The sequence below is a fragment of the Polypterus senegalus genome, chromosome 3 (assembly GCF_016835505.1).
Source record: "Polypterus senegalus isolate Bchr_013 chromosome 3, ASM1683550v1, whole genome shotgun sequence".
Lineage (NCBI taxonomy): Eukaryota > Metazoa > Chordata > Cladistia > Polypteriformes > Polypteridae > Polypterus > Polypterus senegalus.
This window is the reverse complement of record NC_053156.1, coordinates 179,570,734-179,586,712: the sequence shown is the minus strand read 5'-3', so window position 1 is coordinate 179,586,712 and position 15,979 is coordinate 179,570,734. Positions and strand designations below refer to the sequence as shown.

At 38.3% G+C, this 15,979-nt stretch overlaps 1 protein-coding gene across 7 annotated transcripts in view; it reads right to left on the bottom strand.

The window, feature by feature from the left end:
* The window catches only part of LOC120525720 (endoplasmic reticulum membrane-associated RNA degradation protein-like), a 109,334-nt gene that overhangs the window by 70,315 nt on the left and 23,040 nt on the right, over positions 1 to 15,979 (bottom strand). For all 7 annotated transcript variants that reach the window (XM_039748258.1, XM_039748262.1, XM_039748263.1 and 4 more), the window contains one exon: positions 13,543 to 13,572. In XM_039748258.1, the coding sequence (XP_039604192.1) occupies positions 13,543 to 13,572 (30 nt within the window). The remainder of the gene's footprint in view (positions 1 to 13,542; positions 13,573 to 15,979) is intronic.

Sequence of the window (15,979 nt, the reverse complement as noted above, 5' to 3'; positions counted from 1 at the left end):
TGTTAAGGAAATAGTGAAAAGAGTTGTATAATGTGCTAAGGTATCACATTTTTCCCTGATGCTATACAATGCAAATAGAACCAAATATAAAACAAGAATCTATAAAAGGTGAAAAAAGACAGAAAATAAAAATATATATGCAATATGTACAAATACCATATAAACATCGGTATGTAAGACCTCACTTCCATTGTAACCTGTACACTAGTTTTTTAAAAAATAAAAAAAAAAGGCATAAATTATACACATACATACACAAGCAAGATTAGTTTCCAATTCAACTGGCAGAAGGCATAGGGCAGAAACAGAAAACCATAGACTTCTACTTGAGAAGCCATCTGAATATGTGAACTTGCAGACCATAAAGAAATAAGGCTATCATAGAAATTAAGCCAGGATTTATGTTTCTGTAGGCAATAGCATAACTCAAACATAAAACATTCCTAATTTTTAAACACATTCTAACTTAATACAATGCAGAGCACACCATATAGAAATGCAAGTAAAAACGTAGTTGTAACAAATCTAATTTTACTACACTTGTTACATTTAGATTCTATTTATTTCTATGAAATTATTATATATTATTTAATTATTATATATTATTATATATAATGACCAAACTAACTGAATTCAAATATTTGGTATAAAAAAAAACACATACACATACATACACACACATCTCTCTACCATATGGCAAAACTCGTTTTAAATCTTAGGCAAATTATATAAGCAATTGAGGGATGTCACAAGAAACAGTACTTTAGTACCAAGTAAAACACTAGAGACTTTCAAAAAAACTTATCAATAGCTTTTTTTTAAAGTACTGTTAGTAGGGAGTATAAGTGGGTACTGTAATCATGCATGACTAGAAATACATAAAGTACATCCAAAAGGCATAATATGTCAGAAAAACATGAGTAAAAACTACTTTTAAAAATGTCTCACAGCACCACAATAACACATGTGAACAAAAGAAAAAACAGAAGAACTCGTGTGTGACAAGAGGTCAGTGGCAAAGCACAGTTTCAAATAATCGGGTCCAGGAGAATGCAGGTTAAAAATGGATGTGGGTGTACACATGATGGAACTCAGTATGGGGGTGATTGGGGTGCTTGATTGATTGCACATTCACATAAAAATGTAGGCAAATCAATCAGGTTCCTCATTCACACCTCTGTGTAGGCAGAGGAGTGCATCTGCACCCAAATCGACAACATAAGATTACAGGAGGAGAAAGAATCAGGGGCCTGTGTGATTAGAACAGATGCAGGTGGCTGAGAGTATGCCCCTAAGGGAGTGAATGGCAGGCCTGCACTCAAACATGGGGCTGTAGAAGTGGTGCTCCTTAGAGAAACTATATAGTAGGAGAAGCCCCATTATACGGCATCTCCCTCTTAACGCTGATGGACTGGCAGAGGGAGATGTGCATGGGGTTCGGAAGAGAGTCCTACAGATGCTGATGGACTGGCAGTGGGACCCAGAACACGGGATTAATGAAAGGCTACACCTTTTGGAGGGCATCTCCTCATGCTGCAAGGGCCTGATGGAATAAGCTAAGAAGGCAGATTTTAGAGAGGCATTGTGGTTTGTTTCTGTTTTAAAGAAAGAAAAATGCCTTTGATTTTACCTTGTTTATATTTATTTATTGTATTTAACTTCCACTTTTTGGATTATTTATTTTTTTATGGAAGACTTTTACACACTGTACTTTCTGAACATTTTCCCTCTGGTGTTAAAAGCACTTAACAATTTTGTACCAACCCCTGGCTGTGTGCATCCTCATTTGCCTGGCACATATTGGTTCATGACTATTGATGGTTATAAGTTCAACAGGTTCCCTGAAACAACCAGGAGAATAGGATAATTTCAATGTGTGATTGTGGCAATTGTGCATGTGCATATATATATATATATATACACACATACATACATATATATATCTATATGTCTATATCTATATATGTCTCTATCTATGAAATGATGTCAAAATTAAATCACTTTTTAATACAGTATCCTGTCAAATACAGTTTAGGGTTACAAGAGAACCACACATGCATCTACTGTTACATGTACAAGACAGTTGTGGTAATACAGTAATCAAGACAAGTTTCAAGTGAATTAGTCTTTTGGATTGTCTACACTAGTGATAAAATGAGCTGCTCCATTTGTTACTAACAAAATAAAATGCAGTTAGCATTTTAAAGCTTTGAAACACAAAACACATCTCCTTAATAATATTACATGTGCTATGTTAACAGAAATGCATAAAACTGCTAAAACTTGCAGGCAGCAGGACAGGCAAAACAGCATATTCCATGGCGGAGTACAAATATTCTAATGCAAAAATTGGAGTTATTCATTTGGTTTTTGAAGGCAAACTAAACTTCATTAGTATAACTCCCACATCTGTCACATATTTTAATCTGTCAGAGGTGGCTGGTGTGGCAACCCGGCCGGGACACCCAGAAGGACCAGAGGAGGGCTTGCGCCTTCCCCAGACCATCAGGGGGCGACCACCCTGGTTCCTTTGGAGGCCACGGGTACACAGCTTTGAAGCTCCACCCTGTAGGGGCCCGTGGTCGCCGCCAGGGGGTGCCCCCATGCCTTTGGAGCCCTGGACCTCAGCACTTCCGCCACACCAGGAAGTGCTGGGGGGGATGAGGAGCAGGGACACCCGGAGTGCTTCCGGGGATGCAGCCGGCATTTCCACCACACGGGGGTGTGTCCGTGGAAGATTGCCGGAACCCACCTGGAGCACATCCGGGTGATAAAAGGGGCCGCCTCCCTTCATTCAGGGCTGGAGTCGGGAGTGAAGGAAAGACTGAGGTTGAGGAGGAGGCAAGGAGGCGGCCTGAAGAGTGCAAGGCGTTGTATGGCCAGGACTTTTGGGGGTTTGTGTGCACTTTAACTCTGTGAATATTTGTAAATAAACATGTGGTGGTGGAAAACAACATGTCTGCCTGTCTGTGCCGGGTTCCGTTCACAAATCGTACATTATCAAAATAATGCAGTCACTTAGTTACAATTAGGGGTAATAAACTACAGAAATGTCAGTCCAGTTAATTGTCTAATTCTGGATTTGTACACAAGCATAAACAACATAAATAACTAACTAAGTCTTATCACTCATACAGTGCCTTCTATAATGTTTTAGGCAAAGACAAATTCTCCATTCATTTATCCTCCTTCTTCACAGTTTAAAATTATAAATCAAACAATTCAGACGGGATTAAAGTTCACATTGCAGACTTTAATTTAAAAGGTATTTGCATGCATTTCTGTCCACCATGTAGAAATTATAATATTTTTTCTATGGTCCATTCATTTCAGGACACCATAACGTTTGGAATATAGCAATGATAGCTATTTTAAAGCAGTAATATGTAGTATATTGTTGCATATTCCTTGCATGCAATTACTGCTTGAAGTCTATGACTCAAACATCACCAGGTGCCAAATATCTTCTATGGTGATGTTCTGCTAAGCCTCTAATTCAGTCATCTTCAGCTCCTGCTCATTTCAGGGGCTTGTATCCTTAAGTTTTCTCTTCAGCATATGGAAGGCATGCTCAATTGGATATAAACAGGTTGATTGGCTTGGCTATTCAATAATGTTGCATTATTTTAGATAAATGCTTTGTTGTCTTCCCAGTATGGAAAGCAACATAGCTGCAGGTCTTTTGAATTGCATGGACAAAGAGTGTTACTAAATATAAAACAGTTTTCTTTAAAGCCTGCTCAGACTACTACTACAGACTAAAATAATACATAATAATAATAATAATAATAATCCTTGTGTACTCTTTAGAACAGGGGCTAATATAACAAGTGGGAACTCAGAACTACAGTGTAAAATACCAACAAACATATTAGGAGTACAGACATTACAAACTTCTTTGATGAAAAAAATAAATATAAGATCTCAGAGTCACAATGCAAGCTTGGCAAATCAGGTCTCTCCTTGCATTCAAGTCATTACAAACTTTAAACCTGTAACAGAACAGGAAGTCTTAACTTTAATTTATAAAATGAAACTTATTTGTTCACTAGATCCAGTGCCAACAAAACTAGTAAAAACTAATGGATGTTCTTGTAGCACTGAATTCTTAACATTATTAACAGCACATTATTGTATGGTGCAGTACCTGATGCACAAAAAGTGTCAGTTATCAAGCAGTTACTTAAAAAGTCAAACCTAGACCTATATGCACTTAATAATTAAAGACCCATTTCCAAATTTACCCTTTATCTCTAAAATAATTGAAAAAGTAGTCACTAATCAGCTTCAGTCTCACCTTATATATAACAATTTATTTGAGAAATTCCAGGCTGGCTTCTGCACTGGTCATAGTACAGAAACAGCAATAAAAGGTATATTATAAATGGCATTCTGATATCCTCTGCGAAAGGAAATTCCACTGTAATTATGTTGTTATACTTAAATGGCGTTATTTCAGTGCCACTATTCTAACATCTCACATTAAAAATGTTGGGAATATCTTAATAGTTTTTTAAATTGCAGGTCGAATTAATTATATTATTTAGCATCAATGAGATGTTCACTAGCTCAAATCACTTTATGCACGTTTCAATAATCAAAATTCTGAACAATTGTATTACAAGATATTAAGATAAACACTCAGTTTAAACCTAGCACATGTCATTGTTTAGCACAGATCAAAACCTACGCTTTAATAATAAACTAAATGCCTCAAGGCGTTAAATCTTAACTTAACTTATTTGACCAGGCACTTAAAACATCTAAATGACAGTTCTTTTAAAGACAGCGGTTAGACTTTTCTTTACAGGCAAACTTATGCAACGAGTTCACTAATGTACTCTCACGTCAGGTAAGGTTTACAAAATTTGTTGCATTTATTATAGCCAATGATAGCTCCATGCATCACAGCTTTATCCTTGCAACTGTTACTATTAACCAGGTCTTGAAAAAATAATCTTCTGTTTGACTTCAAACCAGTATGTCACAGTTGCCTTGATGTTTTAGGTTAATTGAAAATCAATATCACAGAAAGTTCTAAACAGAACAAAATACTAGTGAAACAGTAGTATGTACTAATATTTGACCACAGACCAATGTCTGATATGGTGTTCATGAAGACACTGTCAAGATAACAAGCCCTTTTAGATGTTTACTTTACATTTGCACTAGGATTCTCATTAGTGATACAAAGTTGTTCACTTAGCAATCTGTTATGCGTTGTCTTTGGATAACTCCAGAGATGTCCTTCAATCCCAGAAGTATAAGCTATTGTAAACTTGGTCTTAGATTTTCTTGAAACGCTCATTTGGGTGGAAAGATGACTTTAAGTGCCGCATTGGGTTCTATTTGATCTCCTGAAGACTTACTCAGTTAATAAAAATCACTTGGTCCACTTTATTTGAGAAATTCAGGCTGGTTTGCACGGCTGTCAGAAAGTTTGACTGTTTAAAAGGAAATCATGTAATTATGTTGCGGCGTATTTCGGCCACTATTCGGCACGCATATTGACCCGCCGTAAAGTTGCTTTTTGAAGATTGCCACCTGCTTGAGCGAACAAATTGCGCGGCATGCATTTCAGCGTTGGCCATCCACATACTTCGCAGTTAGCTGTCGCAGTGTTGTGCGTCATTTCGGCGCGCACAACCTTTTAACACGTCATTGTTATATACTCACAGGCTTGATTGTTTCAGCTCATGAACCTAGTCCGAATAGTCAAAGTCTAGCAAACTCAATTAAACCCCAATTTATGATAATATCTTTAATTATTTTATTTTAAAATTGGGGCTTAATTGAGTTTAGTTACCAGAGCCAGTACATTTCGGACTGTTTCCGGAATGCAGCTAGCGTAGCTGATTGAGACCGTAAGAGCCAATCAGACTTTTGAAACTAAAGCCTGTGATTGGTTGGTTTTGTGGCACACTTATATGTGTGTACAGAGAGTTGAGCGCCGCAGCAGAGAATGTTGTGAGCGCTAGCTATACTTAAGCACAGCGTTTGATACCTTTGAGCAACCTATTCTATTACACAGGCTGGAAAATAATATCAGGCTAACAGGCAATGTCCTTTCGTGGTTTAGTTCTTATTTATCAAATCGAGTACATACAGAAATGTGCTGGCAGTATTCTATCATTATACACAGAAGTGAGATATGGTGTTCTGCGGGGCTCAGTACTAAGACTTTTAATGTTTTCACTTTACATGCTTCCACTGGGATCTATCATTAGAAAACAAAGTTAGTTTTCACTAGTACACAGAGGATACTCAGTTATACCTTTGTTTTAGGCCAAATTAAATTTCTTTGACATTGTCCTTAATTAGATGTGTTAGTGAGTTAAAGGAATGGATTGGTAAGAATAAAACACAGACAAAAGAAAAAAATGTTAATTATTGGATGATAACAACAATATTTGGTCATTATTTAACGCAGTTGGAATCACCATTACTTATACTCAAACAGCCCCGCATTCTAGGGGTTCTTTAACACTAACATATCATTTAAAGTGCACATTACTAAAAACTGACCAAAACAGGTTTCCTCCACCTTAAAAATGTTGGGAAATTAATGAGTTTTCTAAATTGCAGGATACCGAGAAATTAATTAATTCATTTATTTCTAGCACTGCAATGCAGTTTTCACTAGCTGTTCAAATCATTCTTTATGCAGTTTTCAATAAATTCAAAATGCTGCTGCAACAATTATTACAAGAATAAGAAAATACAAAACACAACTCCAGTTCTTAAATCCCTACACTGGTGCCCGATTGAGTTTAGCACAGATTTCAAAATCCTCCTTTTAATATATAAAGCCTTAAATGCCCAAGGTCCTGCTTACTAATCTTAACTTAACATTATTTATGAACCAAAGCGCACATTAAAACATCAAGATGACAGTCTGCTGTTAATAAAAGAACAGTGGGAGTAGAGCTTTTATTTACAGGGCCCCAAAGCTGTGGTACGAGGGGGGTTCACTAATGTATCTACCTCCGTAGGAAAGAAAAGAGTTTAACAAAATTTGTTTTATTTTTTTTATAGTCTCCTGATAGCTCCATAAACATCATCCACTTTTCCTGCAATGACTTTAACCCTTTGGAAAAAAAAAAAATCTTCTGTTTGACCTTCAAACCAGTATGTCACAGTTGCCTTGATGTCTTTATTAATTGAAAAACCACTGTCCACAGAAAGATTTCTTTAAAACTCAGAACAGGAAATACTCTGAGGGAAACAGGTAAGGACTGTAGAGCAGATGGTTGAGCCACTAGGACCCACATTCTCTGATGGTAGCCTGGGATTAACATGACATGTGAACTGGCTCATTGTTGTGAAGAAGCAGCATGCCTGCTGTGAGTTTTCCCTCTTCTTTTCTCAATGATTGTCTCCCCCAAAGTGATAATTGTGTTGGCTTAACTCTAGCTCGTTATGGTTGTCTTGTGTGGCATGAACTCCAGAAGCAAAAGTCCTTCGATATCCCAGAAGACAGTTGCCATGACTTGGTCTGTAGATTTTTCTTGAACGTTTTTGGGGTGGAGGATGACTTGTGCTTCCACTGCATCGGCTTCATTTTGGACTCTCTACGATAGACCGAAGTCTCATCTCCAGTCACCAAATGATGAAAAAAAATTCACTTGGTCTTCATGTACCATCTCCAAGTTCTCCTGACCGCAATGGAGCCTCGAGGCATTCTGACATGACATCATAAAGATGGGTTTCAAGAATGCCATCGTACTATAAGTGGTGTCCCTTCAGTCTCTGCTTTTAAATCCACCTTGAAGACTTACTACTTCAGTTTAGCATACACAGAGTATAGCTGCTGATTAGTTCTGCATACTGCACCTCTGTTGTCAGTCATTAGTACTAAAACATAATATAGAATAGAATGCCTTTTTATTGTCACTATACACATGTACAATGAGATTAAAAGCAGCTCCTCCGGGGCAGACATATGTAGAACACAACAAATTAATAAACAAATGGTGCGAAAAGTTGAAAAAAAAGTTCTGCGACACTATATACATATGAAAAGAATAAATAATGATTGCACTATTGGGTTATTGCACATTACTTAAATATTGCACAATAACAATGATCATGTGCAATGAGTAGTAGATGTTGGACCCTGAGAGTAAGGATATTGTACAGTTATTATCAATACCATTTAGATATTGGATATTGCACAGTTAATGGACAGAAGGAAGTCCAGGGGTTGGGGGGGTTAGACTGTGTAGTCAGTGCATGCGTGAGTTTAGAATGGTTATGGCTTTTGAGAAAGAAAAGAAAAAAAAAAAACACTGTTCTTGAGTCGGTTTGTCCTTGTTGTGATACACCTGTAGCGCCTCCCCTGAGGGCAACAGGTCAAACAGATCAGAGCCAGGGTGGGAGCTGTCCTTTAGTCAGTAGCAGGTTGGAGTCCAGGTTGTGCTTTCCGAGGACCCTTAGGAAGTGAAACCGCTGCTGAGCCTTCTTGATTACTGCTGTGATGTTGTCTGTCCAGGAGATGTCAGTGGAAATAAGGACGCAGAGAAACCGGAAGGTATGGACCCTCTCCACACGCTCACTGTTGATGTAAAGGGGGGCTAAATCGGTGCTCCAGCCTCCTGAAGTGGTCAATGTTCTCCTTGGTTTTCCTGGTGTTCAGAGCCAGATTGTTCTTTGAACACCTGGCTGCCAACTTCAGGCCCTCCTCTCTGTAAGCTGTCTCGTCTCCCTTTGAGAATAGTCCGACCACTGTGGTGTCATCAGCAAACTTGACGATGAGGTTGTTGATGTGGGCCGGACTGCAGTCGTGGGTGTAGAGACAGTACAGGAAGGGCTCAGCACACAGCTCTGTGGGGTACCGGTGTTCAGTGTACGAATGAAGGAGAGGTGGGGGCCCGAGTCTCACAGTCTGGAGCCGGTTGGTAAGAAAATCCGAGCATCCCGGATGTAACTCTGCTGCTGCTCCAGATGGCTCAGCACAGAGTGGAAAGCTACGGCGATAAGAGTCTTCTGTAGATCTGTTCGTGCAATATGCAAACTGGTAGGGATCGAAGTCTTGGGGGAAGATAGTCCTTGATGTGCTGGAGAACCAGTCAAGCACTTCATGATTATCGGAGTGAGGGCCACAGGGCGATAATCATTTAGGCTGGTGATGGAAGACTTATTCGGCACTGGTATGATTGTGGCTGATTTTAGGGAGGATGGAATGACTGCCTGGGCTAGGGAGAGGTTGAAGATTTTGGTGAGGATAAAGGGTGAGCTGGTGGGCACACGCTAGGCAGCCTTCTTGGGGTTCAACTGCCAGGAGCAACCGTCTGACATCGTGCCCCTTTACAGCGCATGGAGTGGTGCAGGAACCCGGTGAGGGTGGGAGCAGGGCTGGAGCAAGTGAGTGTTGAAGTTGTGATAATTCAAAGCGAGCAAAGAAGCAGTTTAGCTCCTTTGCTAGCGGCACACTCAGATCTCCTGTTGTTGCATCACAGTCTCTGTAGTTTGTGATGTTTTGTATTCCCTGCCACACCTCCCGTGTATTGTGGCTGGACAGGTCTCCCTCTATGCTCCTCTTATGGTCCGTCTTGGCTTTTTTAATTCCACTTTTCAAAGCAGCATAAGTTTAATGTCACTGTGCTCTGTACAAAAAAATATTTTATAACTTCATTCACATGTGCAGGCCAAAGTTAGCACACAGGGGCTAGTCAGCATTTAGAAACTACTAGCATTTGGAGAATGAAGGGGACAACTGCGAAAACAGACATTGTGCTATTCCTGTATTTTGGAGATGGGGTTGAGTCCCATAGGAAGGACCTGTCCCGGCACCAAGAGCAGTGTTATTCCCAAGTAGTTTCCACAATTCTGATGATCACCCTTCCCTTTCCAAGTAGGGGTGACAAGTCCCGTTTTCCAGTCAATTGGGATGACGCCCATCTCCCAAATAGAATCAAAGACTGCTTGCAATGCCAGGAGGACAGCCTTACCAATAGCCTGGAGAAGTTCACCCTGGATACCACAGATCCCTGAACCCTTCCCTACCCTCAGCTGGTTCACCACCTGTGCAATCTCTGTGAGATTGGGTGGCTCACAGCTAAATTGTAGGATCAGCCTCAGGAACTGTGGACCCAGAGATATCCAACACCAAAACAACCCTCACGTTCTTGTCACAGAAGGACTCCCACATCACATTAAGTTCGGCAGTCACACCCAAGTCTGCAAGCTCCTCATATAAACTGCATACAAACCTCGTCAGGTCCAGCCTCATTTTCCTAGTAGCCTACTAGACCAAAGCTGGATCTTCATAGTAGCAACCATAAGTCTGTGGTCAGAATTCACAAACTGGGTACTGCTACCAATATTTTAAAGCTGCTGTTACTACTCGCATTTATATCTCTCTATTATAAAAAAAAAAATAAAATCCTGGGAGAGAGACGAGATGTGACCTTCTCGGAAGACAGTTTGACATCCCACGAGAGACACTTTAACGTCACGTGAGAAAAGACAGCAAGACAACATTTAAAACAAGTTCATGGACATCTAACCAAGCAGTTGTCGGAATGCTTTTGGCAGACAGACATCATGTGCTCCCAGCTCTTAAAACAACAACAAACAGAACACACAGCTCGCCAGCAGCAGCAGGAAGCCAGCAGATGATCCAACCGCTTATCCTTAGTGTATGTTCAGCCGCCCCCCTTCACAACTGGGGCAGCATTATACACCCTGCAAGAAAGATTTAACCACACCCGGTGCCAGAAATAAAAGACAAGTATTGTTTTTACAAAAGTTTTAAAGTAAAAGTGAAAATATTGTATATGTAACAATTCCCATGAAAATAACAATCCTCTTTAAATTGTATATCCGGTAAACCAAACCCGGGGGTGGTCGAGCAAAGTGAGCAGGGGGCAGAGCCCCCTAGTGTGTTACATCATTAACATCTATTACATTGTTAAATTTAATAATCAAGGTACTTTTAATAAAAATAAATTGGATTTCCATTTTCACCATGGTATTAAATGCTATTGAGTATCGAGAAATTTCATTGGTATTGATATTTTGATTATTAGGCACTGAAATTTTGTTGACTTCTCTAACACGTATACCAAACTAGCAAAATACCCGCGCTTCGCAGCTGAGAAGTAGTGTGTTAAAGAAGTAATGAAAAATTAAAGGAAACATTTTGAAAATAACGAAACATGATTGTCAATGTAATTGTTTTGTCACTGTTATGATTGTTGCTGTCATATATATATATATATATATATATATAAAAACACACACACACTTTATATATACAGTATATCTATATCTCTATTAACATATACACATATATACATACATACATACATACATACATATATATACACATACATATATATATCTATCTATCTCGTGGGTATTTTGCAATAGAATAGATAGATATAGCAAAATACCCACGCTTCGCAGCGACGAAGTACTGCCTTAAAAGTTTTATTAGGAAGAAAATTAAACCTTTTTAAACTGAGGGAAAATATACCAATAATTATTTGTTAAGGATCTCTTTGTATACCACATTGTGAGTTCGGCCCTCCGGTTGTACTTATGACCAAGCTGTGCGCTGAGCTTACTCTTAAGCATGCAACGTACAGTTGTCCATGTGAACAGTAATCTTGTTTCAAATCTCACAGCTTGGATTGCTGCCGTCATAATCGGTTTGAGTTTCATGGTTTGTTTCAATTACGACAGTATTTGTAGGACTTGTGTTGAAGTGACATTTGGCATCTGTCAAGCGTTGTAAGTATACAACCAGTTTCATCGATAACTTCGCATCCAGCTTTTGAGAGTTTAAACATTCATAAACACCAAAGTGTCCACTACTGAAATCGTCACCGGTGAATCTAAGATGTTTAAGAGGCATTGGCAGTTGTCCAAAGGTGCAAAATATTTGGCCATTTCAGTACACTTGAAAGCAACAACCGAACAATTCAGCGGCAGCCATCAACTCACATGCAGAACCATAGGTGAAGGGCATAAGCATTTCACTCTTCTAGTGCTCCTGTGTAGTATAATTATCTCCTGTACCGTCATCAGTCCACACCTTGAACCTGCCCCAGTCATTCAATGCATAAGACACAATGTTTCTCCAGATATCAAGAGTGAGCCTGATATGGCCGTGCAATATGTAACACAGAGAATGAAAAAAATAGGTGCCATCTCCAGGCATGGAAACCACTCAGTAAGTGACAGTTCTTTGATCGATGGTGATCACCTCGATAGACATGTTAATGCGGGTACGGTTGGAATTATAAAGGAAATGGGTACCTGAACAATGTAAAGTAAGTCTAAAATACCTACACAATAACTTTAATCGTAATAAATGAACAATAAAACAGTGGAGAAGCCGTGGATTAAATAAAAAGGCTGTAGTTATCAGCAGGGAGACGTGAATCCCGTGGCGAAGCAAGGAAGGGAATGAAGAGACTGGAGCGACGGACGGCCTTATATAGGCAGGCAGCCAACAACGTGGAGGGCGTTGGGATGGGGGACCCAACGCCGCTCACACGGCAACTGAGCTGCAGGCTATGGACATATATATGTACCTAAGTAGGATTCAGTTAGCATTGGGAACCCGCGTACCAAATTTCTTGAAGATGGGCCCATAAGTAACAAAGACTGTTGAAAAGTTCAATATGGCGGTCGACAGAGGCATCATACCACCGAAATAAGTACCAAATTTGAGCCTTCTACCCACATGGGAATTTGGAGAATTAGTGACGTTGAAAAGTTCAATATGGCGGCTGACAGTGGCATCATACCATCCAAATAAGTACGTACATTGGTTTCAGTTAGCGCAGGGAAGCCACCTACCAAATTTCGTGAAGATGGGGCCATAAATAAGAAAGTTCAACATGGCGGACGTTGTTGACCGTTGTGTAGAATTTCGAAATGAAACCTGCTTAACTTTTGTAAGTAAGCTGTAAGGAATAAGCCTGCCAAATTTCAGCCTTCTACCTACACAGGAAGTTGGAGAATTAGTGAAGAGTCAGTGAGTAAGTGAGTGAGTGAGTGAGAGTCAGTCAGTCAGGGCTTTGCCTTTTATTAGTATAGATTGGATGCATACATACAGTGTATATACACCAGATACAGACTTGGAGAACTTTTTAAACCTGACTTTACCCTGGGAGTCTATACATATTATACCCATACCGAAAGGATTATAGGAACCATTTTTCCCATACTAACCAAATGAATGACTGCACCTGTAAAAAACTCTCTGTAACATGGTCTGTTTTCTACTTGGCCAAAAACTGTATTTCATAAGTTATATTTTCATTTCTAAAAGAATAGGGTATTTTCTCCAGTATAGTTTTCAATAACATACAGTATATGGCTACATGTAAAACAATGAAGTATGACTGCATTTGATGACATTTGTCAGGATGATGATGCCAAAATTTAAACACATTATACATTTTTTTGCAACTTTGTTAAAAGACAGAATACAGTATGGCTGTGTAAGTATGATGTCAGGAAGTTTGTATTAATTTTGTAAATGAACGACAGTTTAAAGTTTGACAAAAAATTTTAAATTCTACTCACCTCATCAAATGTTGTATAAAATTCTTCAGACTGGGGAAAAAAAAGAAAAACAAGCATTCTAAGTGCATGAACAGACCAGTTTTGTTACAGGGAAAAGTGCTGCTTAGATTATTGCTGAAATCTAACAAATCACCTAGTCCAGATAACATTTACTCTGGAGTGGTTATACAAACCATGTGTATATTTAAGTCATTGATGAGTATTTTTCAAAAATCACTAGACACTGGAGACGTTTCTAAGGATGAAAATCTAGCAAATATAATCTCATTATATAAAAGGATTGATATGGCTGATTGGGTTATTTACAGGGTCATTAAGCTTAAAAAAGTATGGGGTAAATTAACATAAGTAATTATTAAGAAACAGATTAAGCACCACCTAGCTAGGACAGGTGAACTAGTAAACGGCATGGGTTTAAAGTGGTAAGTTACATTTCACTAAAATGGTGAGAGAGGTTCTGCTTAACCTATACACACCTCAACTATGGTACTATGTGCAGCTTTAGTTTCCAATTACAAGAATGACATAGCAACCCTACAAAAAGTAAAGGGGAGATTGAGTAGGCCAAGGAATGAGTAATGAGGAAAGATTGCAGAAGCTGAAACGTTTCACTTTATTCAGACAGACTGTACCATAACTAAAATTCTTCAACTTATGCAAAAAATTAATACAGAGGATCTCAGAAGTTAAACTATTAAGGGCACATTTTACACAAACATTATAAAGATTTTCTTCATTCAGAGAATCAAACACACGGAATAAAGTATTGTGCTACACAGCAGACGTTTAGGTGGTGGAAAAATTATGTGAATAGGATTGGTGAGATGGGCAGAAAGCATGTTCTCAAACTTTTTCTCATAGAATTATTGTATTTATCATAATCATTCTATCTGCATCTTTTTTTGTTTAAGGCACAGTGGTTAGCACAGGTGCCTCACAGATCAGATCACATTTGTGGTTAAAACAATAGGTCTGACATAGTTAGCAGATGCTTCCCTAGTCCTCAGGGACACTTAAAAAAAATTTTCAGCATTATGATCCACTTAAAGCATATTTCAGGTACTCCTTCTCTACTGACTTCAGTGAATTTTGCAAAGTTCATTAATGTTCCTGTACGCTTCTGTGATTTCACCATACTCATGGTGAAGCAAACTCAATGGAATTCACTCATAACCTATTACCAGTTCTCAAGTTATAAACTATACTTTTTAGAACAATTTTTCCTGTTTGCATTCCACTCCTTTTTGCTGGAAGGAAAGACACAGATATAGTATCTTCCTATTAACAGTATTTTTCTTTTCATATTCATGAAAGGTTCACCCAGAGACTTTGATGTTATCTCAGAAGTACCCAAAGGGAACCCTAGAGTGGGTATTCTGACTTGGAAGAAGGAAGAAACACGCCACAGGGTGAAAAAATGCCTGAGAAAGAGAATACAGCTTTCCAATAACTGGCATGTGTCGCCACAAAAGAATACGTTATTTGTGTGCCATTAAAGGGCAATCCCTAGCATGTGGCCTGATTAGTCTGCTACCAGTTGGCAGTAGTTCTTTGCTCTGCAACCTAGTACTTGGAGCATGAAGTATAAATGAATACTGAGAGAAGCTCTACATTACATATTTTGGTCTTTGTTAAAGAATCAAAGTAAGTAGCCTAAGACAACATTAGAGGAGCTACAAGAAAGCCACAATTATCAAGCTGGCCAAAGAAAGGTTAACTTGCTCAACAGTGACTACCCTTTTATGTCTGTACCCCCAAAAACCACTGGAGAGGAAAGCAAAAACCAAGGCCATATACATGGACTATTATATAAAGGACAATGGCTTTCGAAATATGTTTTAAATATTTATAGTATCTAAATACTATAAATATGTAAAGTGGCATGACTTCAATTTTTCAGTAATACCTTCTGTATTGGTTCAATGGACACCCTCTAGTAGACAAAAGTTCAAAACACAAGGTATTACATTAATTTTTACCCTGCTGTGATATACTGTATATATATATATATATATATATATATATATATATATATATATATATATATATATATATATATATATATATATATATATATATACACACACACACACACTATTAGACATCTTATATTTACAGGTATTTCAGCATTTTAATTTAACTTTTAATTACATAGATTCAGATTTTATAAAAAAAACACACAAAAGAAAACAGCAGGCACTCCATAATTTCTGTCCAGTAGATACCAATATGGCCCAAGTTCCTTTTATTTGTTTACTTATTTTAAGCCATTTATAGACTTTTTTTGTAATGCAATATTGAAAAGGGTGCCATTTTTTGGCTTCAGTGTTAGTTTAAGCCAAGAATTTTGTTAAAAAAAATTTTATACAGCAAGACATTTTTTGATTTTTCGAAACATTTTAGTTTAGCCTTTATCATACTGTACCTAATCAGTTTT